The sequence below is a fragment of the Falco naumanni genome, chromosome 5 (genome assembly GCF_017639655.2).
Source record: "Falco naumanni isolate bFalNau1 chromosome 5, bFalNau1.pat, whole genome shotgun sequence".
In the NCBI taxonomy this organism is placed as follows: Eukaryota; Metazoa; Chordata; class Aves; order Falconiformes; family Falconidae; genus Falco; species Falco naumanni.
Genome location: NC_054058.1, coordinates 72,866,032 through 72,881,374, shown reverse-complemented (window position 1 = coordinate 72,881,374; position 15,343 = coordinate 72,866,032). Strand labels below are relative to the sequence as shown.

The window sequence follows — 15,343 nt, the reverse complement described above, 5'->3', positions numbered from 1 at the left end:
GCACACCATATGGACACCTCTGGGGCTGGGGCTAGGGCTCGGGAAGCCCCAGCTTCACCCAGCCCCCTTTTCCCTGTGCACTAGACAGGCTGAGCTGTGGCGTGCAGCAAGCACTGTGTGTCAAGCTTCTAAGTGAAGGCTTGCAAACCAGAGGATGAAACAAAGGAAACATGAAATGCTAATCACAAGGATAGCGGGTGCTTTTTCTGGCTTCAGCGGGCTCTTCTCACATCCTGCAGCTTCATTCCAGCACCCCTGAAACACGTTGCCACTTCACCTTGTAAATCCTCCAGATAATTCAGGCTGCCCGTGCAGGGCTGGCAGTGCTGCGTGGGCTGAGCCACGTGGGCTGTGCTGCGTGTTTCCGTGCAGGGGCTGGCTGTGCTGCATGGGCTGCGCTGCGTGGGCTGTGCTGCGTGTTTCCGTACAGGGGAGTTGCTGTGCCGTGCGGTGCCGTGCAGTGCCGTGCCTTGCTGTGCCAGGCGGTTCAGGGCTGGAGAGCTGCTGCGCTGCGAGGGGTGCCTCCCTGCAGGGCTGTGGGGCTGCACCCCTTGTCTGAGCACCAACTGCCAGTGCAGGGCAGGTGCGGTCTTGGAATACGTGCGGTGGGGATGAATTGTGTTTGTACTGAGATGTGGGCATTTATCCAAGCTGTTCTGCTGGCTTGTGTGTTCAGTGAAGTCAGTCCTGCCTGGTCCCAGAGCACATCCCTGACTTGCAGGGCCCAAATCTGATTGCTGTGGCAGCATTGTTTCTGAACACTTGCAGCAGATCACAGAAGATGATACTGACCTGGTCTTCCTCATTCTGCGGCAGAACAGCAAATCTCGTTGGGAGCAGGGCCCTGCAGAGCTGGGCTTGGCAAAGGCAATCCCTGTGGCGGGGCTTTGTTCCTAGCCTTGAAGGGGAAGGACCATCTTTCCCTGCTACAACAGGAGCCCAAGTCTGTGGGACACTGTGGCTCAGCGTCTCAGTGTCTGCGGGAGGCTGTGGCTGAGCCAGGAGCCTGGCTCAGTCCTGCCCTGCTCCGTCCCTGCTGTGGCTGCCCAGCCAGAGGCTGCCTGGAACCTCTTCCCCAACTTCTGCCGGTGCAGCAGCTCTGCCCTGTGCTGCCTCCACAGGGTGGGATGGGGCTGGTGGCTGGGCAGGGGTGCAGGGAGGGCAGGGATGCCAGAGAGGCGATTAGCATCCCAGTCCCAGACAAACAGATGGAGGCAGCGTTATCCTATTACCTAAGGGCTAAGCGGGAGAAGCTGGGCGGTGTTGAGGCTGGCTGATCTGTGGGCACTCTGGGCTCCTGCAGCGGCAGGATGTTTTTCTGGGGTGGCAGCCACCCCGACACCAGGTCTGGATAGTGTCGGCACCTGGACAGCACTGAGTCCCTGGGAACAGGTGAGATATATGCTCCTAGGCACGGGTCAGCACTGGCAGCCCTGGCCCCTGCTCTCTGCTGCTGGGGCCCAGAGCTTTGGCAGGGAGGCCAGGGGTTGCCTCACAGCAACTGCAAGGTTGGGGTGCTGGGGTGGTGCAGGGGCTGTGCTGGGCAGGGCCAAGGTCACTGCAGGTGAGGCTGAGGGAGGGGATGGTGGTGGGACCTTGCTGTCAGCGATGATGAGGGAGTGGTACGTCCTGGCAGCAGCAGGGCTCTCCATGTTGCTTTGCAGATTGTGTAATTCCTGGAGGTCCTCAGGTTTCTTGCTTCTTGCTCTGTGTTCTTAAAATGAAGCTGGGAAGTTGGAGGAATGGTGCCGGATTGCAACAAGCACCAGGCAGTCCTCAAGTCTGTGCAGCCCTACAGCTGTGCAGGGTGGCAAGCTGGGTCCACCTGGGCCACGGCGTCGCCCACACACCGAGGGGCTGGGTGTTTACCTGGCTGTGCTGCCACAGGTCTGCCCACTGTGCAGGGACACGGAGGAGCTTGCTAAGAAGAGAGTGGGAGGTGTGGGAACCTGATGCTTGGATTTACTTATCCTTGGGCTGTACCACCTTCCTGGGCTGTGATTACCTGCAGCTGTGGCCCAGCAGTGGTGTGGGGAGATGGAGGGAGCAGATGTGCTTTCTGCCAGCCTGTCTGCAGTGGGGCAGGCTCCAGAGTCTTGTTCCTCCTGGCTGTGTCCAACCCAGGCGTGCTCCTCTCCTGCATTGATGGGCTGGGAGTGTGTGTCTGTGTGTGGGGGTGTTGGGTGGGGGGTGATTGTTCTTATGCTTTGGCTCCGTGAGGAACTGATGGGTGTTCAGTGACTTGTGAGACAGCAGGAGATGCCAGTCCATCCGGTGCACACCTCTGGGCCAGGCTGGTCTATAGGACTCTGGAAGGGTCTGACTCCCTTCTCTGGTCTTGGTGGTGATTTCCAGCTGCTCTCATGGTATCGTGGATGGTGCAGTGCTGCCAGCGAGAAGAGTTCTGTTCCTGGCCCTGCTGGTCCCACCCGGCAGTGTGACCAGCTGACTGGGCAGGCAGCAGGCTGCAGTGTGGGTGCAGGATCAGGGGACCCCAACCTGGGGGTACACAGGGCCTTGCACGTGCTGCATGAGAGCGTGTAGCTGTGGTTACCAAGGTGACTGTGTTAAGTGATGTTCCTATGGCTACGCACTGCTTGAGCTCAGAGTTACTGAGGGGGGAGTGTGTGAAGCCCCCAGGATCCCCGTGCCTCCCGGTGAGGCTGTTCTCATTGCAAGCATCCCCTGGCTCCTGCTCTGGAGACACCTTTCCGGGGTGGGAGAGGCTGCTTGGGCAGCTCTCGGTGCTGAGCTGCCCCACGGGCTGTGGGCTTTGCTGGGCTCTGCAGACCCCAGGGACCCGGGGCTGGCTGGACACTGTCCCTGCTTGGGTCTCCATGCCCAGCAAAGAAGGACCTGCGGTTTGCAGACACCTCTGTTGGGACAGGCATGGGGCAGGTCCTGTGTGGCTATATCGGGGGTTCTGGGGACGCACTCCCCACTAGAGCAGCAGTCACCAGGAGCCCTGCGTTAGTGGTGCCAGCTCTGGTGAGGTGCCCTCATGGCACCCAGAGCCCATGGGTCCCAGCTGCGTCGCAGGGGAATAGGTCCTGCAAGCTTCAAAGTCTTTAGCCACCTCTGCCTTTCCCCAGGCTCTGTTCCTCCCTTCAGCCAGGTGTGCCCTGAGGTGAGGTCCTTGCGGCAACAGGCTGGGGTGCTGTGCAGTCCGTGGGGCTGACTCCAAGTATGTGCTGCACAGCAAAGGGTGAGGGCAGCCTGGAAAGAAGCACTGTGGTCGCTGATGCTTTGCCAGGAGCCAGGACAGATACAGGAGGGGGCTGTGGGGCAGGAAGCAACGGGGACTTGCCTTGTCTCTGATGGAGAAGAGACTGGGGAGAGCTGAGGCATGGGTCAGTCAGAGAGGGAAAGGGCATGTCTGGAAGTGGTTCTCCACTCTGGATTCGTACTGGAGTGAGCCCAGGCTGGGAGGCTCGAGGGACTGTCCTGGTGGTGCTAACCGTGGCTGGGGCAGCCACTTTCGTCTTGCTGCTGCTGTGGGATCCTGGAGCCCCACGCAGAGATGTTCTCCCTTGGGGCAATCAAGGATTCAGAGAGCCCAAGGAATGAAGCTGGGATGCTACAAACACCAAATTGCCTAAGAGTTAGCTGTTTCTGTGCAAGACCAGGAGCTGACTGGTGGGGAAGCAGCCAGAGTGCAAGCAACAGACCCTGGGAAGGTGTCTGTGTGACAGAAACCTGGATTTGAGAGGCCACATGTCCATACATGTATATGGCCAGGGCTGTGTGTGCAGTCTGATAGGGCTGGGTTACAGACTTTACACCCTAGCCCCTCATTCCTGCTCTTGTGTCACTGTTTGTTGCCTCTTCTGCTTCAGAGGAACAGCTAGAGCTGTGAGCTGCTCCTGCTAAAAGCATCAGGACAAAACAGGCTTGATTTTAACCTGGGCCAGCTCCCTGGGCTGGTTGGCAGCATGGGTGGGCTGCCTGTGTGTCTGTGCATCCAGCCCAGGGGTGGAAATGAGTGTGCAGAGATGGGGGTAAGGACCAAATTACCGTGTCCCAACATTGCCACTGAAACGCCTGTGGGGTCCAGCCTCAGCACGCCCATGCTGTCCTGTCCACCAGACCACTGTCCTACCTGCCCAGCTTGCCAAAGGAAGGGGCACATGGCCAGGCAACAGGCAGGGCTGAGCCTGGCAGTGGCTGTGTTGCCTCAAGCCACTCTCAGGGCTGTGTGGCCAGTGCCCGGCACCGGGTAACACTGTACCCTGTGTGGGGACCGCAGAGACAGAGAGAGGGTTTGCTGGCCTGTGCTCCTTCTGCCTGGCTGGGACCAGCCCATGGGTGCTGCTCCTCCAGCACAGTGCCTGGGGGGCCTGGCTGGGGCTGCCAGCTCCTGCTCTGCCCCGCACAGGCTGGCGGGGAGCTCTGCTGCCCATCAGGCCACTCTGAGGGGTCTGGCTCCTTCCCGCAATGGGGGCAGTCCTGTGTCCCCCCCGGTGTGATAGGGCAGGTGGCGCAGATGTGTCCTGGAGGTGGGCAGCCAGGAGCATGTGCAGGGCTGTGACCTGCGGGAAGCGTAAGTGTTTTGGGCCAGGGACTGGCACTTTCTGCCCTGTTGACCCGAAGAGTTGTTTTGAGCTGGGACAGTGGCAGGAGTGAGGCTTTTGCTTTGGCCAAGTGGGGCTGCCCGGGACAAGGCCAGTGGGGAATAGTCTCCTGTGGTTTCTGGTGCTGCACCTGCTGGTGGCCACACACTGGGTTCCTTTCCTGCAGCAGATGCCCACAGGCAGTGGGGGGGGGCTGCGGGACTGCAGGACAGCTATTAAGGTCAACTCCCAGGAACCCCTGTGCCGAAGACTATTGCCCCAGAACTCTGCAGACAGGATGCCCTACAAACCACTGCAGCTGCCTCCAGATGTGCATGTGCGGAGGGGGTTCAGGAGTGCCACCACCTCCTTGCTGGATGCTCAGAGACACAGATGAGTCCCGGTGTTCCCAGGCCTGCGCTCTGTGAGCATAGGGTGCTGCTCTCTATCCCGTTGTCCGTCGCTGCGGTCAGCACCACTCTGCTGTCACTCTGGGAAAGCCGAGTGCTGGCACAGCGGGCTTGCTCCCAGGAGCGGTGTGTTGCAGGACTTGCCCTTTAATCATCTGCACATCCCTGGTGACCCAGTAACCCTGGCAAATGGGGAGAGGGAAAATCAATTGGCAGGAGAATTACCCATCGGGCGCTGTAGGACACTGTGGCCACACGCAGGCTGATCAATGAGTGCTGCTCCCTCTCCCTCTCCTCATTAGCTCTGTGCATCCTGGCACTCTGTCTGGGGCCACCGTGAGCACAGTCCTGCGGCTGCCCCTGCCCCTGCCTGCACGGGTTGGTTCTGGAAGACATGGGCAGTGGTGGCAAAGGACAAGGTTGGGCTGGTACAGACTGCTTTGTGCTACCTGTCACGTGGGGCTGGGACAGAGCCATGGCAAACAGCAGGGCCGACTGACCTGCTTGTGCCCAGATAAGCGATGAGGACAGCTCCGGCACTGCAGAGCCCTGGCTCTGAGTAGGGCCCTGTCTGGCAGCCCTGGGCAGGGAGCTGGCAGGATACCAAGGACCATCCCTGGGTCGGTGGGAAGGTGACCCGTGGGAGCCCCAGACTCTCGACACCCCACGGAGGGCACTGAGCTCAGGCGCCTGGAGCAGCACAGTCCCTCCCGCTCCCCGTTCCCCCCCGCGGAGGCCACCGTGCCTTCCACAGTGCCTGCAACCATCGACCGTGCGTTCCAGCTGCAGCCACAGCTGCCCCTGGTAAATCAGTAACGTCTGGCCTGCGTGAGAGGACGACTCTGCTTGTCCCATGGGCAATGCCAGCCAAGCGAAAGCGGATGCTCCCCGATCCTTTGAGGTGAGGGCTTGACTCCCTGCAGTGGTGTGGGAGGGCTGGGGGCTCCGGGCAGGGCTGTTAAACATGGCCCAGGGCTCCCTTGTCCTGGAAGGACTCGGGAAAGACGAGGAACTTGCACAGCGCCAGCATGCAGAGCCGGGGCCAGGCTCGGTGCTGTTGCGGGAGCGGAGCCTGGGGTGTGAGCTGCTGGAGCAAGCAACGGCTCCGCTCTCTGGAGGGGCAGAGGGCATCACAGCCGCGCCTGGGGTCTGGCAGGGCAGGGTCGATGCTGGTGCAGGTGGGTGGACATGCAGCTGCCTTGGTGCTGATCTGGACCAAGTCGGGTGAAGTCTGTCCTAGTCAGTCCTTTCAGCAGAGCGAGGCAGAGGCGGTGCCCCAGCAGCTCTCCCTGCTGCAACCGTGCCAGCCCCAGCACACAGGGCCCATTCCCAGTGATCCCAGTAGTGACAGCCCTGCGTGCTGTTCTCTGCGCTGGCAGCGACATCCCAGCAGGATGCCGGATCTCCCCGTGGCACACACTTGTGGCGCTGCTGTGTCCCCCCACAACCCCAGTGCGGTGTGAGGAGCCCTGAAGCTTCTGCCCTGGCCGTGTGCGGCCAAGGGGGAGGGCTGGGCTCTGCGTGCTTCTCCCACATCAGCACAACACAAGTACCTGTTCCCTGCTGGTGTTGCACTAGCTACCGCTCCCTGCCATCTCTCCCAGGAAAGCAGCACTTGTGCTAGAAAGCATCTGCCTGCAGCCTCCCGTACGTACCATGCCCGAAGTGCCCTTGCTGTGTGGGTGCACCTGGGGATGTGCATGTGGTGAGCCAGATGCTCCCATGCTCGCATATCTCTGGAGACCCTGTTCCTCAAAGGGCCAGGCCTTACGGGAGTCAGAGTCGATGGGCATGTGAGTGGAGAGGTGAAGCCGGAGGCAGTGCACCAGTGGGCTTGCTGTGCTTGGGAAGGCAGGTACTGGAAAGGTGATGAAATTTAACTCTAGTTCAGCCAGGGAAAACTGCCGGTCCCAGGCAGGCTGCATTGCTTGCTGTAGTAGACTGGTGCTTGGACGTTTCTGCAAGACAGTGTGGCTGGGTGCAGGTTCACCCACTCAGGTGTTTGTGTCCCCAGTGCCTGGGTGGCCAACAGCCCCTGCAGAGGGAGGTGTGCAGTTCTGCTTTGCCCCCATGCTGAGGCTTGTAAGAGCTCCCTTGATTCTGGAAAGGTTATTGCTGTTGAGGTGTCAGCTGCTACTGTCTTTGGTTTCCAGCACTCCCTAGCAGACTGTTAGCATCCGTGGGGCTGCTGCTGGGGTGAGAGCTGAGGCCTCCCTGCGATATGCACTCTGGGTGGCCAGGGTTTTGAAGCCTGGAAAGGCAGGAGCCATGCACGGGGCTCTTTTTGAAGGGCATTATTTTGTGTCCCTAACTATGAATCCAACCTGCAACTGGTCCCTGTGACCAGGGCCCCTCCTGAGTCTGTCTGTCCCTCCAAGTGTGTGGCACTTGTTTAGCCTGAAAAGTGAAGTCTGAGTGTGGGTCTAATTGCTGTCTGTGATAAGTATATAAATACTTACATAAACAAAGGACGAGAGAAGAGCTGCACAGGCTAACAGACAATGCTGACGTAAGAGTAGGGTAAACTAGCCGTGAATGTGTGGGCTAGAAATTAGGCCATTTCTAACCATCACAGCAAAAAAATGGTCTGAAACAGCTTTCCAGGAAGAGGAGAGAGAGTGAGAGGAGACCTGGAGGAAGGAGTTTGGTAAGAGGATTTCAGATGTGGCACCTGGGGTGCCAGCAGCCCTGTCCTTGTGGATGGATAGAGCAACCTCCCACAGCCCAGCACTGGCCAGCTCTGGCTCCGCATAGCGCTGGGCTCTTGTCCCAAGCTGCAGGACCTGGTGCCAGTACTGACAGCAGCTGCAGGTCTTTGCATTCCTCTCTGGGCTCCCTTTGGCTGCACCAACCCGCTCTTCACACTGCCACAGGACAGAGAGGCAGCACCTTCTCTCCTCCCCAGGCTGGTGCCAGCTTCCCATCTTGGGAGTAGCTCCAGCTGGCACCCCTGCTGTGGAGTGTCTCAGTTTCTTCTTTCTGCTTTTATTGTGCTCTGGAGCTGCTTGTCTTCTTTAGATCTTACCTGTTGCACCTTTCTAGGTCCCACTATTGCAGTGCTAGCTCTACACGTTTCCCAAGATTCTCCCAGCTGGATGCTTCCCCCGAAAGGAAGAGTAATTCAGTGATACACTGAGTGGTGGCTGTGGTTCTGCATTACCTCTAACCCAGAGGGGACCTGGAGCCCTGCTGGAGAGCTCTGAAGATGCCAGAGCAGTGTTCAGCAGTGTAGCATGGGATGATCCCCGTGGCATGGCTGCCCTTCACAGAGGGATTTGTGAGAGATGGCAGGGAGGGTGGCCAAATTAGACTCTTTAACACCAGGCATGGTGGAAAGTGAGGCAGGCCATCAGGAAATGCTGTTTCTCACAGCATAAAAGGTAAAGGTGCCTAGACTTTACAACCCCTTGTGAAGGCTATTGCAAAGAGTATTTGGAAATCCAAATAAACTGCTATACTCCGGGTTTCACTTATTGGTGCTCCTGGTGGCACGTGCAGGGAGCGCTACTAGGCTAGTGAGGCGTGATTTTCTTTGATGGAAGCATTACTGATTTGTTCCTGTCTCTGTAAAATCTTCTTGAAAGATTTTGTAACTCTCTTTGATGATTTTTCATCCGTTTTTCCTGGTGTTAGAATAAGACTCATTGGATTATAATTTCTAAGATACTCAACTTGTATCTTTTTTCAAGATAAGTGATTTTTTTTCCTCAGCAGAGAAGTTGATTTAATAAGAGAAAATGAATGTGAATGACTCTGCAAGTCTGTGATGGAGTTCGGGGGTGGGGGGTGGCCAGTGCATTTTTCCAACCCTTCACAGTTGTGTCTTAAACATTATTGGGAACTAATGAGGTACCAGAAGATTGGCAGGGGGAAAAAAGCAAGAATAATGCTGACAATTACCATCTGGACCATTTAATTTCTCCCCCTAGTGAAATAACAAGACCAAAAAAAGGAAAGAAATAAAATCAATGAATGGCAATAGTTAAACAGAACTTACAGGCAGCAGGCGGCAAGGTGGGTGAGTTTTGTCCCTGAGAGGCCACGAGCTGGAGCCACCTCTGCCCACCGCCGGGGCAGCCTGGGGGCAGAGCTGGTGCAGGGGGCAGATCCTGGCCGCAGGGTGGTATCCCGGGGTGGCTGAAGCCGTGCGGGCTGAGGCTGCATGGAGGGATGGTTGTGGCATTGCTTGCTTAATCCCCTGTGTGGTGGTGTCGGAGGAAGGCAGCGGGTGGGAGCCAAGCCCCTCTGCTGAAGCACACGTTCAGAGGAAAGCTGTAGATTTGGGGGAGGGGGATCTTGTGCAGAATGGTGCCTGCTGTCAGTGAGGTGTGCCCTGCCTGCACAGCACGGGCATGGCTCTGAAGAGGTGATGGGCAGAGCATGGGATCCTTCCCCAGCGCCTTTGGGCAGTTGGGTCTGCATCCAAAGTATTCCTCTGTGTTGGCTCTGGGCTTCCTGCGGCTCACGGGTCCTCGCCAGCTTCGTGGAGGTGCAGGTGTATGCGTGTGCCCCAGCTGCAGGAGGTCTTTCCGCTCTGCTGCTTGTGAAGGCGTACACAAGTGTGTGTTGCTGCTGTCCCATCTGTTCCAGGGTCTGCCCACCTTGGTGTGGATGCGTGCCCATGGGATGCAGTCAGACCATGTGTCGCTTGTATTTCTGATGATTTATCTCCTTACTACGTGCATTTTTCCAAGCAGAACTTAGTGTTCCTCCTGCTCTTATTTCTAATCTCTTCAGGGGCTTTTCACTTGCCTATTCCCAGTTTCACACCATGTTCATTAGATCCCTTCTTCCAAATCACTAATAAGAATGAGGCCCCAGCCCAGTCCTTGCCCTGAGCTGGTGACAGTAGCCGTACAGCAGTGGTGACTGCTCATTTTGCATCCAGCCTTCAGCTGCTTTCAGGCCTGACCAAAAGGCAGGCAGAGCCGGTCTGCCATGTCACCATGCCTGGAGAAGCTCTACCTGTCCCACAGCTGCTGCCAGCCGCAGAGGGCAATCCCAGGCCAGGGACTTCTGACACAAGCCCTTCGCTGGCCCATCTGCTGGCCTTGCGGGGTGGCTGGAACAAGTGCAGCATCCTCTGTACAGACCCAGCGTCCCTCAGCCCCACTTCCTCTGCCAAGGCATCAGCTGTTGAGATCTGGGACCATGGGGGCCCAGGGTTATGGTGGGTCTTGCCAGGGGTCTGCATGGTCCTTGTCCTGCCCTCAGCCCCTCACCACTGAGTGCTCCTAAGGGCCTGGCTATACACTGTGCCACCGGGTGTTGCCATGTCTCAGTGGGCATGTGAGGACAGGCCAGCCTCCCTGAACGCTGTCACCCTTGCCTGTCCCCTGGGATCCTGGCACGCTGCTAGTGGCAGGCTGGGAGAGGCCCCATGGACCCGTGCTCATGTGGCTGCAGGTTGCTTCTCTTGGCCTCGAGTCATTCCGTGCGACTGCCATGTGCGGGCCACAGCTGCGGGCTTCCCAGTTTGGACCGTCTGTGCTCCCCTCTCTGACCCTTTGCTCGACAGATATCTTTGCCATCTCCCTTCCTGACCATTCTTACTCCTTTGTCTTTTGTGCTCAGCCAGCGGCTCCTTCTCGGCTGCATGTGAGTCATGGTCATCTCAGCCACTTCTTCCCCTCACCAGCCCCACCTCATCCCCGGTGTCCCTGACTGAAAGCCGCAGAGCCCAGCCTGTTCCTTGCATTCCTCGCTTTTGCCATGTGGCTTTTGCTTCAAAGCCTTGCATCACTTCACCTGAGACCTGGAAGGTGCTCGACCCCAGCCCACGCTCTGTGGATCTGCAGTTCTGGTGCACCTCTACCTGGGGCCAGGACAGGTGCAGGGCAGGGAACACTGTGTGCTCCATGGAGCAGGAGGCTTTCCAGTGCCACTGGTCTCATCTCCTCTCGCCTCAGTGCCCTGCTTGAGAGCTTTTCTCAGACCCCATGGAGATACAGCAGGAGAGCTGCTGCAGGACAGGCACCCTGGAAAGGCATGGGTTTGGCTTGCTTTGCTGCTGGGAAAGAATGTTTTCTCATACCTTAAGGGACTTGCAGGGGATGACTGAAACTGTCATGGTCCTCCCATCCAGGCACAAAGGCTTGACCCATGCCAGGGCAGCACTGAGAGGTCTGGGGTGATGGGAATGCAGGGTGCAGGGGGAGCCGGACACTTCCCTGGTCCTTGTATCTGTGAAGCAATAGCAGACAGACAGGACCTGTGATTCTCCAGCACAGGGGTGCAGGTGTGGATTGAAGGAACCCAGAGACCAGCTGATTGCTCCTGGGCTGATCTCATTGTTTGTCATGGTCAAACCTTGATTTACATTCCAAGGCTTGTGCCACAGAGTTGCAGTGCTCATGGTCTAGGACCTGTTAGACTCTCACTCTGACCCCAAACTTCCAGGTCTGTGGATGCAGCCTTCTCTGCCTGTCTCGCCCATTCTGCTGGTGCAAGGCATTTGCAGCAGGTACTGCTCCAGCTGAGAGAGTTGCTTGGGGCTAGCCGCCCTGGCAGAGTCAGGCTCTCCCCGATGCCTGCCTTGTGCAGTCCCTCGGCTTTAGGATGGGAGGACCAAAGGAAGAGCCATTAGTCATTTCCTGGACAGATCCAGGCCATAGCGTATCTCTTTCCAGCTCTCAGTGGTTTGGGGGCTATTTCTGTTTCAGGATTGTCACGTAGATTAAAGCCTTGAATCCCAGCCAGTGATGGACCGGACACAATCCCATACGTAGTCCTGCAGGGCTCAGCCCAGCATCCCATCTGTGCTTGGCAGGGCAGTCACTGGCCAGCCCCTGCCTGAGAGCAAGGGCTGGACTTGCTGGGCAGGCAGGGTCCTCCTGGCTTTAGTTAGCCCCCACTGCTGGGGGGACTGGCACAAACAGCAGCTCGTGGTGGCAGCTGCCTGTGTCTCTGCTCTGTGCTGGAGCTAACGGTAGCTGCGCCGGCCACCACTGCTCCAGTGTGTGCACACGTGGCTTCTCTGGCTCAGACAGGTCTCTGAGGTGGAAACACAGGTCAGCTGTCCTCCCACTCCCAAAACTTGGGCACAAGGGCACAGCTCCATCCTCTTGTCCAAGTACAAGCCAGTTCTGGAAACTCCTGGGAGACAGTCCCAGCTCCTTGCCCAGTGGGCTGGTGGAGGTGGTGCTGGAGCCTGCAGCCCAAGGGCCAGTCTGACTGGCTGCAGGTGCACACGGACATGTGCTGGGTGGTGATCACCTCCAAGCAGGGGTATTGGGGACCTCGCAGTGGGCAGCGCTCCACCAACTGCAGCACTAACAGTTTACTGGGCCACAACCAAGACCTTTCCCTGTAAAACCCAGAGACAGGCACGGTGCTAAGCACCCCACAAGTCACACCTGCTTGTCTGGCTAATGTCCAGCCTCCCTTATGAGTCCCCCCATGGCAGACGACGAAGGAGCCAGGCAGGCCCTCCAGAGATGCTGGTGCAGATGTGAAGATGGAGGATGATGGTTGCAGATGGGGGACAGGGGCACTGGGATGAACTGCAGGCATTGGTGGTTGTATGGAGAGAAGACAGTTGATCAAAGGAGCAGAGCAGGCCCCAGAAGCTGGGACAACCCGTATTCTCCTAGGGTGCTGTGTCCAGACCCTCTGTGCTGGCTCTGTAGTGCGCACTGTGTGGTGACCCCTCCCTGGGTGAGCAGATGCTCTGGGTGTCCGTGCACCTGGGATGGGGTGAACCCGGGGCAGGCCCATGCCGGGGTGAGGAAGGGTCCCTTCTGGCTGGCTGGTGGGAGTCACTGCAATGGGGGCTGTGCCCGCTGTGGGGGCCAGGGAGGCCATGCAGTGGCAGTTGGCCCTTGGGGGGGGGGGGGGGCACTTGTGGGGATCCCTGCATAGTGTGCTGTGGGGCTTCTCGGTGAGGTCTGTGACATGGAGGTTCCCATGTAGGGTGAGGGTGGTCCTCTGCAAGGTCTCAACAAAAGGATCTTTTGTGGGAACGTATCCGTACCCGTGGGGGATCCTGTGTGGGTGCCTCTGTGAGGTTACTGCACAGTTGGTCAGGGGTTCCTGGGTGAGGGCCCCAAGATGGGGAGCTCTGTGTGGGGCAGTCAGGGGTCCTGTATGAAGTCCCTGTGGGGGTGGCCTGGGTGGAGTGTGGGGGTCTTCTACTGGGCCCCTGCTGGGGGGCCCCCACTAGGTCCCCAGGTGGATGTTGGGTGTCCTCCCTGTGTTCCTGCCAGTGGATAGTCCCTGCCCATGTGCAGTGTGGGGGTCCTCCACCGGGTCCCTGCTGGGGGAAAGGGTGGGGTGGGGTGGGGAGCTCCCTGCAGGGATGCCCATGTGCAGTGGGGGGGTCCTCTCCCAGGCCTTTGCCGGGGGATGGTCACTGCTGGTGTCTCCCCACAGGGTCCCTCAGGGTCACCTGTGTGCAGCATGGGAGCCAGTTCCTGGGCCCCTGCCGGGGTCCCAACCGGAGTACCCATGTGCATTGTGGGGGTCCCCTGCCAGGGGATGGTCTCTGCCGGGGTCCCCCCGCGGGGTCCCAGCCGAGTGCCCCCGCGGGTCGCAGCCGTGCTCACCGCCTCTCCTCACCCCGCAGGGCCCCCGGGCGGGCTGTGAGCGCGGCCCCCGGTGCCGGTGCCGGTGCCGGCCGCCCCGCCGCGCCGCACGGAGCATGCCTCTGAGCCCCGCCGGCAGCAAACATGAGAGCCCGGAGTCGCCGCCGCCAGAGCCGCCGCCGCCGCCGGAGCAACAGCCCCGCGCCGCCGCCGCCGGGGAGCCGGGTGCCGGCCTGCGGGAGGAGACGCGGCTCGACCCGGCCCGGGGCCCCGGCGGGCCCCGCTCCCCCAAGCTGGCGGCCCCGGCGCGCATGGAGGAGCCCGCGCCCGGCGCCATCGTCGTCCGCATCGGCATCCCCGACCTCCAGCAGACGGTGAGTGCCCGCCCTGGCCCCGGCCCCGGCCCCGACCCGCACCCCGCGCGGCCCCGGCCCCGCTCCGCACGGCTGCCGCCCCGGCACCACCCGGCAAACTTCGCACCGCCGCGGGCGCGGGGCGGCCGGCCCCGGCAGGACGGCTCCCCCCTGCCCTGCTGCCCGGCTCCCCATTGCCCCCGCTCCTCGGTGCCCCCCTCCCCATTGCCCCCGCTCCTCGGTGCCCCCCTCCCCATTGCCCCGCTCCCCGGTGCCCCCCCCCCCCCGCCCCCCATTGCCCCGCTCCCCGGTGCCCCCGCAGAGCCCAGCGGAGCGGCGGGCGGAGCGGCCCGGGCAGCCCCCCTGCAGCGCTGCTTTGCAGCCCGGGGCCGCTCCCGCCGCCGGGGGCCCGCATCGGCCCGGGACCACGCTGCGCTCCGCCGCCCGCCCTGAGCGCGGGGGGACAGCGGGGCTGGGCGTGGGGGGTGGGCGCAGCTCGGGAGGCTCCGGTACTGGCGTGGTACCGGTACCAGCACCGCTCCAGCGCTGGCTCCGGCACCGGGATCGGCTCCAGCACCCGCACCGGCTGGGCCGGGCTGCGGGAGCACGAAGCCGCAGCGCTGGGGACTGATGGTCACCCGCCCGCTGGCGGCGTGGGCCAGTGGGACTGGGCAGGCTGTGCGGGCAGCTCCCGCCGGTGCCGAGCTGTAGGTGTGCGTGGGCTGCCCGCCGGTGCCGACGTGACCGCGGCGGGTTCAGGGCGTCAGGCCCGGGTGCGGCGCAGCGGGTTGCGGGGTGTGTGTGGGGGCACCACTGCACCGGACGGGGTGCCAGGCCACGGTGTCGGTGCCACAAGGCAGGACACGCAGGTGCCGAGGTGTGACACAGGAGGGCATGAGCGTTATGGTGTGATGTGGGGCAGTGTGCGTGGGTATCGTGGTGGGTAGTTACCTGTGGGGCAATGCTGGGGGTGATCCGGGGATGGGGTGCTTGGGGGGAGCGAGAACTTGGAAACAGCCTGGTCAGTGCAGGGAAAAAGTTCACTGAAGGGCTGGGCTGCAGTAACAGGGGCCCTGGAGGAGGAGTACTCATTAGAGGTGGTGCTGGGAGCAGCATCTTGCCTGGGATGGGTGGGCTGCGAGGCACAGGGAGCCTGTGCTCTGGGGCAAGGCATTGCGGGCAGGAGAGGAGGTGCCCCTTGGGGATTAGGGGTGGGGGGAGATGAGACAGACTTGGGGCGAGCAGAGCAGAGCAGAGCGTTGCTGGGGGTGGAGGGGACTAGGAGAAGTGAGAGCTCTCCTCTTTGGTGGTGAAAGAGTTCTATTTTGGAGACTGGCATGGGGGTTCTACTCGGTGGCGGAGGGGTAGCAGCTGGGGCCAGAGAGCTTGCTAGAGGACGGTGGTGCTGGGGCTGAGGGCCAGGCACTTGGGGCTGAGGTGCTCGCATGCTTGCAGGCACAGCTCTGCAGGCTGAGCTGCCAAGCACCGGGCAGCAGCAGAGAGAGGCA

General features: G+C 60.4%; 1 protein-coding gene across 1 annotated transcript in view; it reads left to right on the top strand.

The window, feature by feature from the left end:
- The first annotated feature begins 292 nt into the window (after nucleotides 1–292).
- The window catches only part of SHANK3 (SH3 and multiple ankyrin repeat domains 3), a 362,955-nt gene continuing 347,904 nt past the window's right edge, over nucleotides 293–15,343 (top strand). The window contains exons 1-2 of the mRNA XM_040596580.1: nucleotides 293–1,392; nucleotides 13,524–13,856. Coding sequence (XP_040452514.1) covers nucleotides 13,599–13,856 — 258 coding nt within the window. The 5' untranslated portion in view covers nucleotides 293–1,392; nucleotides 13,524–13,598. The remainder of the gene's footprint in view (nucleotides 1,393–13,523; nucleotides 13,857–15,343) is intronic.